The 17223-nt window shown below is 44.4% G+C and overlaps 1 protein-coding gene across 2 annotated transcripts in view; it reads right to left on the reverse strand.

The window, feature by feature from the left end:
- Positions 1 to 17223, reverse strand: part of LOC147684976 (solute carrier family 22 member 13-like) — a 334900-nt gene that overhangs the window by 92581 nt on the left and 225096 nt on the right. For both annotated transcript variants that reach the window (XM_086940876.1, XM_086940875.1), the window contains exon 7: positions 6816 to 7030. In XM_086940876.1, coding sequence (XP_086797002.1) covers positions 6816 to 7030 — 215 coding nt within the window. The remainder of the gene's footprint in view (positions 1 to 6815; positions 7031 to 17223) is intronic.

Below are 17223 nucleotides of genomic sequence, written 5' to 3' on the forward strand. Positions count from 1 at the left end.
CCCAGCCCAGCCCGGAATTACAATCAGATATCGATGAAACCCCAATAGAACAGGGCACCTCCTTGTCATAAAACTGGCCATAAACAAGGAACATGGACAGGTGTATGTGTGTAGAAAACATGGTCTGTAGGTGGTGAATGGTTTATGGCATGTTGTGCTTTGATGATATCTTACTCGGCCACTGGGCGAGGAGCTGCCCAAACAGGTTTGGCTGGAGGCGGTAGAGTCAATTCGGCCAGGTCATGGGGAAGTCAGCTAAGGTGGACGTGTCCTTTCAGATCAAGCTCGACCTTAATCAATTGACTTATATGAGGGCAAGGCATAAGATGGATGCCATTCACAAAATGGAGTCCGAGGGTTTGGAACGGAAACCATGATTTAAGGGTGTTAGCATCGCTCAATCATGACGCAAATGCACAGGGATAATGTCCTAATCATTACCGGTTTGCCGATACCAAATTCGTCATGGTGCGATGATATTTTGTGACACGAGTGTTGGACCTCGGTACCATATCACAGCAAGGTCCGGAATTTCAGAACCACATCCCCCCCAGTAATAGGTGGCGATCCGCAGATGCGGCCGCTTCCTGAAGTGAGTGGAGAAGGAATCTATTTTGTCCGTCATTAGGTCCATAGATAGAGCCTACTGTGAGCATCACCCCACCCAAAGAGAACTGATGTGTGAGTAGTCGGCCCTTAATCTCCGCCCCCCTCTGGAGAACCCTACCAGCAAAGGAACTGGAGACCAGAATGGCCAGCCCGGCTGTTTTGGATGTGTGGGAGGAGAACATCTGTGTTGGAAAGGCACTGGATTTTAACCTATGATGATCCTTAGAGATAGGTGGTCTTCTTGCAGGAGTCATATGTCTGCCCCGGATTGCTCCAGATAATTAAGGACCACCCTACGCTTGATTGGATTGTTCAGACCCCTCACATTGAACGTGAGGATTTTAAGGGAAGCATGTGGCATCAGGGGGTAATGGTCGGACCGGGACGCTGTGCGCGCTATAAGTCATGGCAGCATGCAAGTGTCCGCGTGGCAACCCAGGGGTGTAAGAGCTAAGAGAATGTAAACATGCAACAGAAAGAGGTGGACGAGGGAACCCAGAACCAAAAAAGAAATACCCCAAATGTACAGTCGACAGGAGATTCTCAACTAGAACAAGGGAGAGGGGAACAGGGACAAGAAAAAAGTTCCATGAATAATGTCCGCCATCCCGGAGGATCCAGAGAAGTCGTCAGAGTGGGACCTGTAGTGTAACCAAGAGGCGGGGTCCGGCTTCACCCACCGCCTGCCAGAGTCAGAGAGTTAGTGTTAGGAAGGCGTTGTCTAGCCGATCACTTGGCGTTTGGGCTCGTCTCCACCAGGGCCACCGCTGCCGAGGCTATAGCGTCGTGCTGGCCTCTTGCGATGTCTGCCTTGTTCGGTTTCCGGGCCCGTCGGCGTTGACCCTGGCGATCCCACCCGGAGGGCGAGCCCTCGGGCCCTGAGTTGGTGCTCCGATTGTCATTCTCCTCACTAGGAACTGCTAGGCCCAGCAGCCGGCACAAGTCAATGAGGGAACGCATCCGGTGAAGTTTACCGTTGAACCTGAATATTGGATGAAATGAGTGGCCCCATGAGTACTGGATGCCTTGTTGCTGGAGATGTTCTGTCACAAGGCGGAATTGCCGGCGACGCTGCAGGGTGATCAAAGCCAAGTCTTGGTATAGTACCGGAGAGTGACCTTTGTAAGAGATAGGGTGTAGGGATCTTGCCTTCTGGAGGATGTCTTCTTTGGTTTTAAAGTCTTGTACACACACTAGAATGTCTGCAGGCAGGGCGTTGGATGCGCATGGAGGGCCTACTCGGTGGCGGAATAGGCCCACCGTGAAATCAAAGAGATCTTTGGTGTCATCTGACGCCTTCACGCCCCGGATCCTGATGTTGTGTCTGCGCAACCTATTTTCTAAGTCCTCAAGGTGTACCTGGGTGTCCAGATTCAGATCCTGGAGGGGGATTATCTCCTGTTGGAGCATAGTGATTTCGGTCGCCGTGGTATCACTTTTTCCATCGAGTGTTGCAACACGTTCACCCACTTCGTCTACATCCTTCCGGGTGTCTTTTATTTCCGCTGTGAGATCCGCTTTCACGGAATGTAGGTCAGTTCTAAGCATGTTACAAAGCAATTCTAAGAATGCTTTGGTAATGGGCTCGTTCCCGGTGCTCGGAGATTGCTGCAGGGTTGCCATTTTGGGTGACGCAGTCACTATATTGGGGATGGAGTGGGTTCTACCAAAAATGTCCATCAGCGGCTTCTGTTTCTTTTTCCTAGATTAGGACATACTCATGCAAGCTTTATTGTCCGTTCCGCCCTAGTGGGAGCACCGTGGGCTGTGGAGAAGTGGCCAGGTAGTCCTACCAGCAGTGGCAAGTCCAGCTGATTTCTTCCGACTGACGCAAGGTTCAGCCAGACCCTGAATGCCCCCAGTCGGGGACCCACCGCGTTCCACAGGTTCAAATACAATGATGTGCTTGGCGCTTAATAGCATTGCAGCTGACGGAATGCAGTCCCGTGCCCAGGAGCCCCCCGTCTGGCGACACCTACAGCCACTTGGGCCCCCTCTGATGTGTCCGGCTGTCCGGCTCGCTTCTCTTCTCACGCCCAGCCAATGGGTACCTTTACTGATCTTCCTCTGCGTAATCGCCCACCAAGGACCAGACAAGGGTACAGAGCAGGACACGTGGTGGGACCCAGCAGTTGCAGTCGTGCGCGATCGCGTGACCTCGAGGTGCCGGGCTGGGCCACCGCCCTGTTGGGTTGGGAATTGGCGCTGTCTCCCGGGCAGCTATCCCTATGAGTCGGGTCAGCCGTGTTAAGGTGTGTCTGTTCTCAGTCAGGAGCACCTGCTACACAGCGTGAACACGCTATTCATTCATCTAGTGCCCCCAGGTGTAGCAGCACCGCGGGACGTCTCTCCACCTCCATGCCGTCTTTAGTCTACCACACCACTTCGCAGTGTCTGTGCACGGCCTCTCAATGCCCCCCGTGCAGCCTCCGCCCTTTATAATCTAGGCCGGGGATCCAGCCATACTCTGCACCACCTGGGGGCCTTGCATCTGCTAGGAAAGGGCTCCACGCCATCTAGTGCCGCTGCAGCATCCAGATGGGCTCTATTCCCTGCGCTCGTCTATGCCATGCACCCGCTCCTGGCAGACGTTGATGTGCGTGCTTTCACAGGTCTCACAATAGATCCTCCGCCGTCAGCCCCCTGGGCGCTCCACTGACCTTTTCTCCCAGCTCGGGCTCTTTACTCCAGGCTAGGTGCCACCCCGGGTATCTGCGATGAACCCGCGCGGGGCCGCCGCAGTCGGCGCGGGAGAGGGACTTTCACCACAGAGCCGCGTAGCGCAGCGGGAACAGCTGCTGATTTCAGGAACCTCTGATACGCCCACGGCGGTGCACTGCCACTGACCCGCCCGCTCCCTGGATCGTCCGGTGCTCAGGCTCCTGGGGCCACCGATGAGGCAGTCCTGGCCCGGCGAGCGGCCGTCCCGCTCGCACTCTGTATCTTCTGGTGGGGGCCTCTTTGCCAAGATCTGGCCTTGACGGTCTCCGATGTGGGCCGCCCCTACTGCCAGGCCCCTGCTGCAGTTTGGATCTTGCGAGTTAGGCCGCAGACTCCCTCCCCGTCTCCACCACTAACACTCGATGTCTGCAGCCGCCTGCCTCCGGGTTTGGGAGCAGCGATGGTATGGGGATGTCACCGGGTGGGTAAGTCAGTACTCTGACCCTCTTAGAGGCTGTATGAAGCTAATTTCGGCGGGCGGCGAGACGGAGCTTCGGAGATTGCGTCCTACCTCGCCGCCATCTTGCCACGCCCATGGTATTTATTTTTTTAACATTTCCATCTATATTTATCTCTATTTCGTTTTTAGCAATCTCATCGGTATTTATCCATATTTATGTTATGCTTTCCGAATAAATGCTAATAAAAAGGTAAATTTCCAAATTTATTTATTTGATAACCATGTTATTTAACTGATAAACATGCAATCCTACTTTGATGCCTGTCGCATTTTTGAAAATTAAGGAGCCATGTACAACAAAACACTGCACCCACAAGTAAATATTAACATTTAATACAGATATATGTTAATATATGCCGATATTTAAGGAAATCTTATCTCACCCTCTCCATGCTGTATCTGCTGAGCGGAAGGCCTTGAATTCATGAAGAATGGTGTAGAGTGTCACTCACAAGAATCACAATTTTCTGTATTTTTCCACTTTTAAAAATAAATACAGACAGGAAACCAATTGTTTTCTGTCTGTATTTATCTGTAAAAATCAGTAAAAACGGAAAACCGGGAGCTTTAGTTATAATGCACTTAAACATGTATATCTGGCTGCATCCCAGACAACCCCGAAGAATGGTCTCCGAAGGCTGCAGAGGGGCTCTGCTGATGCAGGAGCACCCTCTAACGTAAAACCCAGCACGCTGCCTTCAGGATTGATAAGGCCTGCCGTAGGGGTGACTGATAGGTATTTAAGTGTAGTGATATAGATATATATAGTGAACCTATATCTCAGTAAGTGGTGCGAGCACCAACTTACACAGTCTGCAGTAGCAGACCTGTCGTGTCAATTTGGATGGCCTCTCATGGGTGGCATAATGCATGTTTCAGCCCATGGGAGGCCTCTGCGGTACCTATGCCCTGGGTACATGGTGTACCATATACTAGGGACTGATAAGGGTACCCCAGCATCCAATCTGGAGTGTACCTAAAGTACATTGCAATTTAAGGGAAAAAGCAGACAGACTGGGATCCTGGATAGCAGGATCCCAGTCAGACTAGGCCAAAAACAGTGTGACATCAGCAAAAAATGGGGGTAACCATAAGAAGCAGATACTACTTTCCTACACTTACAACTTCCAGTCCCCGTGTCCTGTAATGGCAGCCACAACATCTCTGTTTATGTTATGGCTAGTCAGTCAATCACTCAGATCACTGTGGGGCATATTAGCAAGAACCTTGGTAAAATTATCGCCGTTTTGGCGGCAGGAAACTGCAACTAAAACGGCGATAATGGGTTGCTAATATGTGTTATAGAATTTCAATAGAAGCCAAGGTTAGATGTGCAGGACATCTAACCTGGGCTTCTATTGGACTTCTATAATGCATATTAGCAAGCCTATTATCTCTGTTTTAGGGGCCGTTTCCTGCCGCTAAAACGGCGATAATGGTAATGAGGTTCCTGCTAATATGCCCCTGTATTTTCTGTAGACGAGGTACCACAGGTGTCCTGTGGTACTCCTTCCGGGACCAACTGTCAATATATTGTTCATTTTTAACCTTATTTTCATAAAAAACAGCTCAAAGAAATTACATCCAAAGCACACAGAATAAAGATCTAAGGGCAGATTTACAAGCTCCTTGCGCCACTTTTGCGTCACTTTTCCCATGTTTAAAGTGACGCCAGAGGCGCAAGGGGCTTGTAAATCTGCCCCTAGTTTTCTGATTGTTCTATTTCATTGTCTAAAATTCCTATGGGGAATTTCATGAGGAAAAAAATATTTAACACCCCACTTTTTCTCAGACCCCATTTGATGGATCACCCCGAAACTTTCCAGGAAGGAGTTGCTCTGGAAGAACTTGTGTTTAGGAACTTTACATGAAGATTTGTCAAATGGCACTAAAGTTACTGGCGAAGCAAAAAAAACCTCTTACGATCTAAACTATGATCTAACTGTAACTGCACAATAAAGACTGTCACTGTGTAAACAGATATATATATATATATATATATATATATATATATATATATATATATATATATATATATATATATATATATATATATATATATATATATATATATATCTTACTGTCTTACCAGCTGTGATAAAACATGTGAAAACATAACAGGGGAAAAAGGTTAAAAAAAAATGCATCATAAACACCATATCCACATTGAGAAAACACGTTATGGGTGAAATTTATTGCAGGCAGTAAATATCAAATCCCGTAGTATAAGGTTTTTCAGTCTGAACTAAGGGGGTCATTAGGATAGCGGGCGGATCGCCACCGCCCCTATGGCGGTGGCGATCCGCCCGCTAAAAACCACCACCTGCATTGAAATTTCCCCTCACCACATTACCATGGCGGGGGGACCCCGGTGGACGGAAAGACTGTCTGTCAGTTTTCCGCCCGGTAGAAGAGTCAACCGGGCGAAAAAGCTGTTAACATGGTGGCGGTATCTGGGAGACACCGGCATCCATATTACCATATCAGCGGAGATATGCCTTTTGGTGGCGGCAACACCGCCACGGAAAGGCAGGCGGTTTTCGCCTTTGGGCGCCTGAAGTGAACCCCCAGGGATTCTGGGGGGTGCACATGGGGGGTACCTATGGTACCCCCTGAAGTTCCATGCACAACATGACAGGCACCGCGTGGTGCCTGCCACGTTGTGCATGGAGCTGCACGATATGCCTTCTTGGCATTGCGGCGGGCGGTGCTGAGAGCACCGCCCGCCGCAATGCCAAGAATGCAGGATGCGCCCGCCAGTGTGCGGGCGCATCCTATTGTCTTCAACGGGACCCGCACACCAATGGCGGGCGGTTGTCTGCCCGCCATCCTATTGATGCCCTAAATGTTGGAACCTCCTTCAGGACACTCATAATGGTTGCCCTAGAGGTGGAACTATCTCTAAGCCATTAACAAGATAATGATTAGCTCCATAGTTGCTTGTATGTTTACCATAATAACAATGAAAGTACATTTGGTGCTTTATATAGATAATGATTTGTGATGCTTCAAATAAATACATTACCTTTTGGAATGGCAATAATTATCAGACATGAAGCTCCGCCCAACAGGAGACACGCAGTTAGTAATGTCTTCCTTCCTACCAGCCCCAGAAGGAAGATGCATCCCACACGAGATGGTATTTCCACAATCCCAAAAACAAGCTGCGTCAAGTAGATGTCTAAACCGAAGCTTCCTACATTGAGGCTCAGGCCATAATATGTAAGGGAATTTGCAAACCTGAAACCAAATGAAAACAAGAGTCTTTGGGTAAATGCCCTGAATTCACAACATTTCACAGACAAAAGTGTGAGGTGATGAACATTAAATTCATTTCAATTAGCGAAGTGAATTAAGCAACCTGATGATTTACTCACACTCTTTAGAATAGCAGTGTAATTTCTTCTTACACCTTTAGTAACTATACTACTTTGGCTGTACAAAAAATGTAAGTGTAACATTACTCAAAAGCATGTGAGTAAATTGCAAATGTAATTTACTCATCAGTCTAAGCTACCGCTCTGAATAGCCCCTTCAGTTTGTGAATAGCCCCCAGGTCGTTCAATTTAGTATAGGCATGCAATTTACCCTATTAGAGTAAATTTACACTTAGGTTTTGTGAATAGCCAAAAAGTAGTAAGCTTTCTCCATAGTGTAAATTACTTAAAAGTGTAAATTATCTTCGTCAGTTAGGCCCATTAGGTGTCATCGGAGATGGTTTTGATTTTAATAGGTGTTGATAATGTATCCTTGGTTTCCTAGTGTTCTTGAGTGTGCCTAACCGTGATGGCAGATGGTTTGGTTTTCACTAACTATTCCAGTGAAATCTCACCGGACTGGTCACTAGAACATGCTTCACTCATTCAATGCTGAGTGGGTTGAGGGATGGTTGCAGTCAAATGGGTTTACTGTATCCAGTTGGCATATTGACTAAAAATGACTCTAAACACAATTATTTTAGTTCTAAAAGTGATGATTCACATCAGACAGTCATTTACAGTCAAAAGATTACACAGTAAAAAAACAGCATTTCCACAGGTCTGGGGTCATCGTTTTTCATCAGAAACTGGATTTTTTGGACTTCTCAAAAAATGATTCAAAATGTCAATTGTATTGCGCCGTATGTTAAATAAGCACTTTTTAAGGTTTCCCAGTGCCCGAAATTGCCATCTTGACTAAACATTTAGTGCCAGAGGGTCTAGACAACCCATTTCTGTGCTGTACTCTCGAAAAGAAATACAGAAAACCAATCAGTGGCACCTAACTTGGAGTGGATCTTCTCCAACATGAGGTCATTTTTTGTTGACACTGATAATACCAATGTTTACTATTAGCGGAGACATCCAATGTAATACTAGTTACTTCCTTCAGGTCAGGCAGGGGCTCAGGTATTCTCTCTACTATAGCTTTTGACTTATAAAAGGTTAATCCCCACCTGAATTTCAGTTTTGAATCTCAGGTTTTGAGTCTGTTGTGTGAATGTTACATTTTAAGGCACCAATTATACAACATCTCTTGGCTAGGGATGTTGCTAATAAAGGGAGTGGGGTAGCCTTCATTGTAAATGCACATTGTACAAAATTGGTTTATTTGTTGCAAATTATGTGAGCCCTTCAGAAGAGATAGGTCCACAATTGTCTTATTACTGGGAACCAGGTACCTATTATATTATTTGGCTCTCTCAGGGTAGTGAAGCAGGGTAGTCCAAGACATACTCAGGTGAGATGGTGTGGGCTAGCAATCCCAATTAGCCAGCAAGCAGCACAAATATCAATAAAGTAGGGTTCAACCAGTACCTTTTCTTTTAAAAAGGAAAAGTACTTGTATTACTTGTATTACAGACACTTCCAAACACTACACATTGAATTACAAATATATACATCTGGTAGATAGAAATATTTTTGTTGCCACTAGCATATCACTTTTCATCCTGGTGGGTGCCAAACTACATAATCACAAATCCCCCCATCTATACCACATGCTAAATCCCAATATACAGAGTATCACTTTAAAGAAGGCAGGCTACTGGCTTTGTCAGAGGGTCACCACAAATAATAAATTTAACCACACGTCATAAACCCTATAACACAATCAAAACAGATGAAAACAGTCAAAAGCATTCATAATAATTGTAAGAATTAATTATTTAATATTCAGGAAGTTAATAAAGCATTTTAATTCAAAGCTACATGTGCCTGAATTTTTCTTCACTTGATACATGTTACATAATGTATCCATAGGACCAGCCATTTAGAGTCCCCTGACTCCAGTGCCCAAAAGCAAATGCTCCAGCCTGGGTAATGTTTACAATAATGATACAAATCTGCTGAGGTCATGGACCAAAGTCACAGGGGACAGAGGACTAATTTATTTGAAAAGCTCTCATGGGACTGCTGCACTCTGTCCAGCCCCCACAACATTTTGAAATTACGTAGGTGATGCCCTTGCCCAGCTGTGGGCCATCATTGGCATTATGTCTCACCTGTCTTGAAGAATATGTTATGAGCCAGTACTCGCTTTCAAACGGCAGCCTCTTGCTGCGCTATTTTCCTTTTGGTTTCTTCACTTTTGTTGGGTACCCAGTGCTACCTTGGGCACTCAGACCCACTTTGTAATGTTGGAGCTCACCGAGGGCCCAAGGCCCAAACATCCCTGCCATCTCCTCACATGTGATGCACTCCTTGTGTTAAGCGACAAGCCTGCTCAATTCTAGTAGCTCATGCCTGCTCTCAGCATGGGTGGAAGATGGTAGCATTGTGCTCATCGTAGGCAGAGGGAGCGGGGAAGGCACACTGCCTTAGAAAGGAGTACATTGGTGCTCAGACAACCCCATCGGTCCCAAGGGATAGGGTCCCCCGGGACACTTTGACGTATGTCGCGAACCAGGGCCATGAGTTGGCACAGGGAAGGGTGCCCTACACGTGCCTCTCTCCTCATAAGGTAATAACTAACATTGCGCCAATCCCCAGAGCTTGGCCCTCCCTGGGGAAATCTTTGGCATAGTGGCAGAGTACTTGGCACACTCCTCTCGTTTCTTGGCATATAAAAAGAACAAATCTTTAAAGATGCATACCTCTGGCCCCAGTTGGAAGGATTATCCCCATCTTTGGCCAGTTTTGCTCCGGGCAGCCAGTCCTGGTCGCCTGTAGTATTTTCATCAGACCTTCGGACCTTCAAATGGGAACATTTTGTAGTGGGCTGGATTTTTTGGCTCCTTGCTCCAGCCTTCTCCTATGTCTGGATCTAGTGCCCCTCTCCTGCTGGTGGGCATACTCGTCATCTTGCACGGAACCTGTGGCAGGCAGTGGAGTCTTGAGGGGCACATGTACAACTATTTTTAGCAGTTGCAAATGGAGATTCAGCCCATTTGTGACCAGTAAAATGGCTTGTGCAATATACCAACACTATATATAATAGGTCAATAACCTATTACCGACTTGCAAAATAGGGTTGTGAGTCGCTATTATGAAGAGGCGTGCCAATGGCATCCTTTCCTAAGAGTGAGTCGCAAGGGCATCTGCAATTGTTTTGTGACCGAATGCGGTCTCAAAACAATTGCAGTTTACTGCCTACTTCAGGTGGTGGTAGGCCAATTGCAAATGAAAAGGAGTGCCCAAGGGACCCCGTCCCTTTGTGACTGGCAGTGAAAAAAAATTTAAGAGCAGGCAGTGGTTGGACCACTGCTTACTTTCCAAAAATGAAACAAAAACATTTCATTTTTCTTTTTGAAAACAGGCTGCATTAAAAAAAATTGCTTTATTTAAAAGCAATCACAGACATGGTGGTCTGCTGTCCCCAGCAGGCCACCATCCCTTTGTTCTTACCCATTCCCAATGGGTCACAAATTGTGACCTGCCTCATGAATATTGATGAGGCAGGTCATTTGCGACCCCATTGAGAATCGCTAATGTGTCTGCTGAGACACATTAGTACATTTCATTTTGTGACTTGCACAGTGAAAGTTGTTAAAAATCGCAATTTGTGAGTTACAAAATAAAATGGTTGTACTGGTGCCCCTAGGTGTTTACCCCAACTGGTCCCCAGGGGGCATAAGTGGGCCGATCCCGATGGCCCTGGAGAAACTCATCCTAGCCTCGGGGATCAGCTGAAGTCAAAGTCCTTAGTCCATCCTGGCAGAGAATCTGGTGGCTCCTCTTTCCAGCTAGGCATTTATTCCCCATTGTTGCTTCCTAGCAGAGAGTGTTTTAACTGTCTCTCACTTGTGCTAGCCAAACCTACAATGCCACATAATTGGTCCCTACATCCCAACACTCCTACACCGCATTCTGGGACAATACAAAATGGTAGTTTCAAGTTTTCATTGGAATGACTTCCTCTGAGGGCTTGAGCCCCCGCCCCCATCACAGCCTGATCCCTTCCCTCTAAAACTACAAAAGTGAGCACCTCCTGTGTTTGCTCCAGATTTCTGGGTTCCCTTCTCTGTCATAGTAGGGCCTTGGCTATTCAAGCCAAGGTACAGTGTGACAAGCTAATGATTAGATGCAGATTTCCTCTACACCCAATCATTTTCCAAGCATTGAGTCAATCACTGTTGATTGCCCTTTTGTCTGGTAAGGCCTTTTGTCCGTCTGCTGAGGATCAGAGTAATTAACTTGGACCAGAAGGAAAGCAAAGGCCTGTATTCTGATTTTCCAACAAGCAATACAGACTTAAACTATGAATGTCCACTCATATTAAAAGGCATACCCAAGAGCAGTAATAATACTTGCACAGACCCTTCTGCAAAAGGCTATTTGTGCACAGATACTGGACTGTGCAGGATGGTAGTCTCACAAGTGCAGCCTGCACACAAGCATATGCTCACATGTTCATGTTTAACCAACCCAGTACGTCTTACCCTAGCAGCATAGCAGGAGCCTTCTCTTCAATGGTAGACACTGGCAATTAACATGCTCAGTTCAATTATTGTGAACTTACATTCAAAATCCCCACACAAAATAAAAGTAAACATTTAGCATTATCATGTATCAATTAATAAATCAATAATAATTAGCAAATATTTATTAATTAATAAAACGTTAAATAATTTCCACCCTGTACCCCAACAAACACCACTACACAAACATAAAATAATTACACAATTTCCATAACTAATTTAACATTATTAAATTGTTTTCAATTAACACCAACTTATTAATTAATTGAAATTAATTTACTTCCTACCCTTTACCACTAAAAACCCCACAACTCACATCTATAATTAATTACACCATTTCCATATTTTAATTTGTACTCAATTAATTACCATTAATCAACAATTAATTAATAATTAATTTTACATAAATTACTTCACACCATATTCCCCTATAAACCCACAAATCACTCCTACATAATTTACACAATTAACATAATTACCCATTAATTAATATTAATTATCAAAAAATTCATAATCAATTAATAATAAATGAATGAAACACACTATAAAATATGAATAAAATAAGTACAAAAAACTCACAACCTGCACCTTAAAAAATAACACAATTAACATAATTATCAATTAATTAATGAATACAAATAAATAACAATTAATAATTAATTAATAATATAGTATTATAAATACTAAGAAGTAAAAATTATTTATTCCTTTATTATAATTAAATTACTTCCCACTATATTCCCCTATAAACCCACAACCTGCTCCTAAAAATATAACATAATGAACATAATTATTAATCAATTAATTATAGAAAATGAATAACCAATTAATAATCAATTAATACAAAATATGTATAAATACTAATAATGAACGATTAATTACCTTATTCAAATTAAACTACTTACCACCCTATTCCCCTATAAACCCACAACCCGCTATGGAACTAAAACACAAAATGTAATTAAAATAAAATTAATATTCAATTTATTATAATTAAATTTCTTCCCACCCTATTTCCCTATAAACCCACAACCCACTGCGGAACTAAAACGCAAAATTCAATTAAAATAAAATTAATATTCAATGTATTATAATTAAATTACTTCCCACCCTATTCCCCTATAAACCCACAACCCGCAAGGAACTAAAAAGCAAAATTTAATTAAAATAAAATGCAATACTTAGACAAAAAAATATGGCACATACCTTTAAAATATATACTAAAATACATCACACTAATATAAAAATCGATATAAATAACAATATTTTTACAAACGATATTACTGACTTCGATATTTAAAAAAACAATATTTCTTACCTTAATGTCGATATTCTGGACCACGATATTCTTGCAGTCGATATTCTAGTATCACGATATTTGCAACTCGATATTATGGCATTTCGATAATCACAACTCTATATTCTGTCTGTGCACCAGAAAAAAGTGTTTTTTTCCTTCCATACTCCAGTAGAAGTGGTGTATAGGTGTGGCACAACAGAATTCTTTCCCTTCTTCTTCCCTGTGGAGGAACTTGAACTCCAGAAGGGATACTCTTCAGTTAGTAGCATTTACATAGGAAGGGCGTATCCCTCCAGCCTCAATCAAGAGGACCTCTTTACCCTTTAGGGTGCAAGAAGTTCTATGAACATCTAGATCCCCACGTTTTGAGTAGAAAGGTTAGAAGCACCATAGGCTAACACATGGTTACCAGTTGTCACCCCAGCCTGACTGACCTCTGCATGGAACTAACAGGGTCATGTGTGGTATCAAATAAATTAATTGTGGCATTCAATCCAACCTGATGCCTTGGTCAAATATAAAGTCCTATTAAAGTTAATCAACCTTATAAAGTTGGCACTTTGCACTTTAACTAGTCCAGCGACCTTACAAAAGCCCTGGCATACAGACAGAGTTATGGTCATTTGGGGAGATGTGTGAATGACTCCCAGAAACAAAGGGAGTTTCCCCAGGGCTAGATGTCACCTCCTTACCTAAGATGGCCACTCAGGGTGTTAGCTCAAAAGGTGAGCTTCAAAAGGTAAGCCGCCTTTGAAGGGCCGTTTGCGACAAAACTCTTGAGCAGGATGCCTTTTGTTCCTGCGGACAATTAAGAAACCGAGCAAGGGAGGCAAAACCTGTCCCCAAAACTGGTTTTCCGGTGGGCATGTAGCCCACTGATAGCCACACCTCTAAGTTGGGCGATCCTGCACCTGATGACCAAGGAAGGGTCATAGCATCTTGAAAAGAGCAAGAATGGTGCACTCTGTGATAGCCAGATACCACACATCACAGGAAACATGTCAATAGATAGGAGAGGACCCAGTAGCCGATTGGCTAGTGACCCTGTGGTCCCATCGGGGCTCTTTTCTGCGATAAATATGGCACCCCTGACACCCTGCCATTTGGATCAGACTGGGATCAAAGAGAGGCATGAAGAAACACTGCCCCGCTCCCTTTAACCTGCACAAAGAGAGACTGCACCACCAAGAGAATAGCACCTGCTGCACTTTTGGGCTAGTGAGATTTAGACTGTGCCTAAGGCTCCTGACTCTGGGAAAAGTTGGTTTCATTCCTTAACCCACAGCAGTGACTCCAAGGATCAATCGGCTTATCCCCTGGAAACAGCTCTGGGACACCAGAGCTGAAGAAGCCCAAACCGACAAATTGGTAGCCACTGCATACGTTTTGCCGCTACCAGTACCCGCCCGTCCGAGACCAACAATCCAAGATAGCCAATACCTGCACCCATGTCTGCCAGGCTCAGAAGTGCTATCAAAGTCTGGATTTGTTGTACCCAAGGGACACTAGCCCCCACCAAAGATTTTAGCTTTGACCAAAACCTGCACGCATGTCTGCCAGACTCATGAGTGCTATCAAAGTCTTGATTTGTTGTACCCAAGGGACACTAGCCCCCACCAAAGATTACAGCTTTGACCACTATATTGAGTGAATGGTAAGTATGCTGCAACTGGCTTTAGCCTTCACTGAGAGGACGTCGTGGGACCCCGAGTTCCATAGACAGAGTCGCCTCCCCACATGGACCGAGGACTCAACCGCAAACCACCTCCATCGACTGCACAGCATCGGAAGCATCCTGTGCCTGCTTCCCAAGCATCAGGTCCACTCCACTGAAGACTATAGTGGTTTTCCTGTAAGTAAACTTGAAACTACCTCCAAAAACACTGTAACTGGTAACTGTCCAAAGTGTCCTCTGGTATACAAGTTTGATAGCGCCACTCCATCGTCTTCTTGGTCCTGTTCTGCTTCAATTTCTGATATTAATCATTTTTATTTGAATGTCCCCCCACCTATCCCACCACCTATCAATTTTGGTTACAAGTATGTACCATTCTCCTTTACTAATTTATTTTTTGGTGGCATTGTTGCACGTTTAATATACAAATTGTAAACTTATTAATTGGTGTTGCATTTAAAAAGATTACTAAAAATTGGAAGAATGCTCCACATAATTCTTTTCAAGCATGGTGCTATGGTGTTTGTTATAAACACAGATTAGATAGATGGATACTGTCCCAATGTCACTAACTATTAAACAAAATTCTCTCCCTGTCTACAATAACCGTTTTTCTAGATTCCTCAGTTTTAAAGACTTTCATACATCAACCCTTACCCGATGAAGTTTCTTAATCTACTTAAATACATTATTTTTCTTATTAGAGCTTCAATTCCAACAGCAATATGTTTTGCTTTTTTGTTTCCCTGATAATACGTACTATATGAGTTTTGTAATTCCACTACTATTTAAAATTTTGCTAATTTCATTACATGAGAAGTGCTTTTATTTTTGTACTTTCTATTTTCTTTCTCCCTCCCCCTTTTTCTGTGTTCTAAATATGATTGCAAATATTTTCCTGTTCTATCTTAATATTTTTCAAAACTTTTCAGTACATTGTTATTATATTATATTGTGAACCTGCTCTTTGTGATTTTCCTTTTTCCTACTCAATAAACTTTAATTTAAAAAATACTTAATACTAAGGGGCTCATTAGGATGTGTCCGCCATCCTGGTGTAAACCGGGACCGGTCCCCATGCATGCGGCGGTCCCGCACACCCGATCACGATGAGACCGCCACCATGGTGGTCGGATTTTGAGCATTAACATTGCGGTGGGTGCTGATGAGAGCAGCACCTGCTGCGATGTCAATATGTCATGTTGTGCATTTCACGGCACTACGTGGCAGGTACCCCCCAAGTGCACCATTGCCTCCCCAACCCCCGCCAGCCTTTCCATGGCAGTTCCACCGCCATAGAGGGCTGGCTACAGCCAACATTGTAATTTGGCGGATGGTGCCTGCTAAGCACCGCCGCCAATTTACTGATGAAGACTGCTCCACCAGGCAATCATAATGATTGCCTGTGGCGGTTCCATGGCAGACAGTCTGTGTGACCGCCACATTTGCAGTCGGATTCCCCTGCCATCCTAAATTGGTGGAAGGAAAATTGCGGTTGGAGGACGGAAGGACCACCACCGCATGTCTTGCGGTGGTGGTCCTTCCGCCATCCAAATGAGCCCCGAATTTCCTTTGCCAAACTTACTGCTCGCAGTCACTGATACCCAGGGTTGAGCTAAGGTTAAGTAAATGATACTGACTGGAACTAGGACACAATTTGCAAAAGTACTGCACGATATGGCCCTACAACCATATCATATAGTATACCCAAATTCTCACAACAAGAGATACATGTGTTGTATGCAATACTGAGCTACCACAATGATGCAGAGCCCTATCCGGCTGTACTATGTTTGTTGTTAATAAATTTGAAGATCTAATAAAATTTCTTTATTAACAAAATAAACATTTTAAGAAAAGGAAAGTAGCTGGTTTAGTGAAAAAGCTTGCCTTGGAGGCTAAGGATCCTTCTGTGGAACACGACTTGGGCAATATCGCCTCTGGACATTGCAGTAGAAAAGACATTAGTTTGCCAGACTCTCAAGGAGCATTTGATGGTGACTCCAATTAAAGAATATTTTCAGGTTGAGGCACCGGATAGGCACATAAACCCTCCATTTATGATGAGGAAATACAGATTTACTGAGATACATGGGCAGAAATTAGAGCCATATTCTGGTCTTATACATCATATACTTATGACTTCATCCTCTTAGAGGATGATTGGCCTCTGGTTTTTATAAAGGATACACTTTAAGGTGAGGAGATAATAATGCAAGCATTTAGCCCCATAGTACCGGAGAGCTCAGGGAAAATATATACATGTGAATTGGCCTTGAAGCAGGCTTGTGCATTGTATAGAAACCAATCAGGGTGAGACAAAGGGGTCCATTAGGAAGCCGGGCGGATCCCCCCGCCAGACCGGCGGTAGCCACCGCTGGCCTGGCGGGGGCGATCCGCCTGTCATCCTTGCACGAATGACCCCCGCCATATTATTATGGCTGGGGGTCTGCGGCGGACGGAAAGACCGTCCGCAGCATTTCCGCCCCGGTCGCCTAGCGACCAGGGCGGAAAAGGCTGCAATATGGTGGCATTGTCTGTTTGACACCCCCAGCCATATT

The sequence above is a fragment of the Lissotriton vulgaris genome, chromosome 10, assembly GCF_964263255.1.
Source record: "Lissotriton vulgaris chromosome 10, aLisVul1.2, whole genome shotgun sequence".
NCBI lineage: Eukaryota > Metazoa > Chordata > Amphibia > Caudata > Salamandridae > Lissotriton > Lissotriton vulgaris.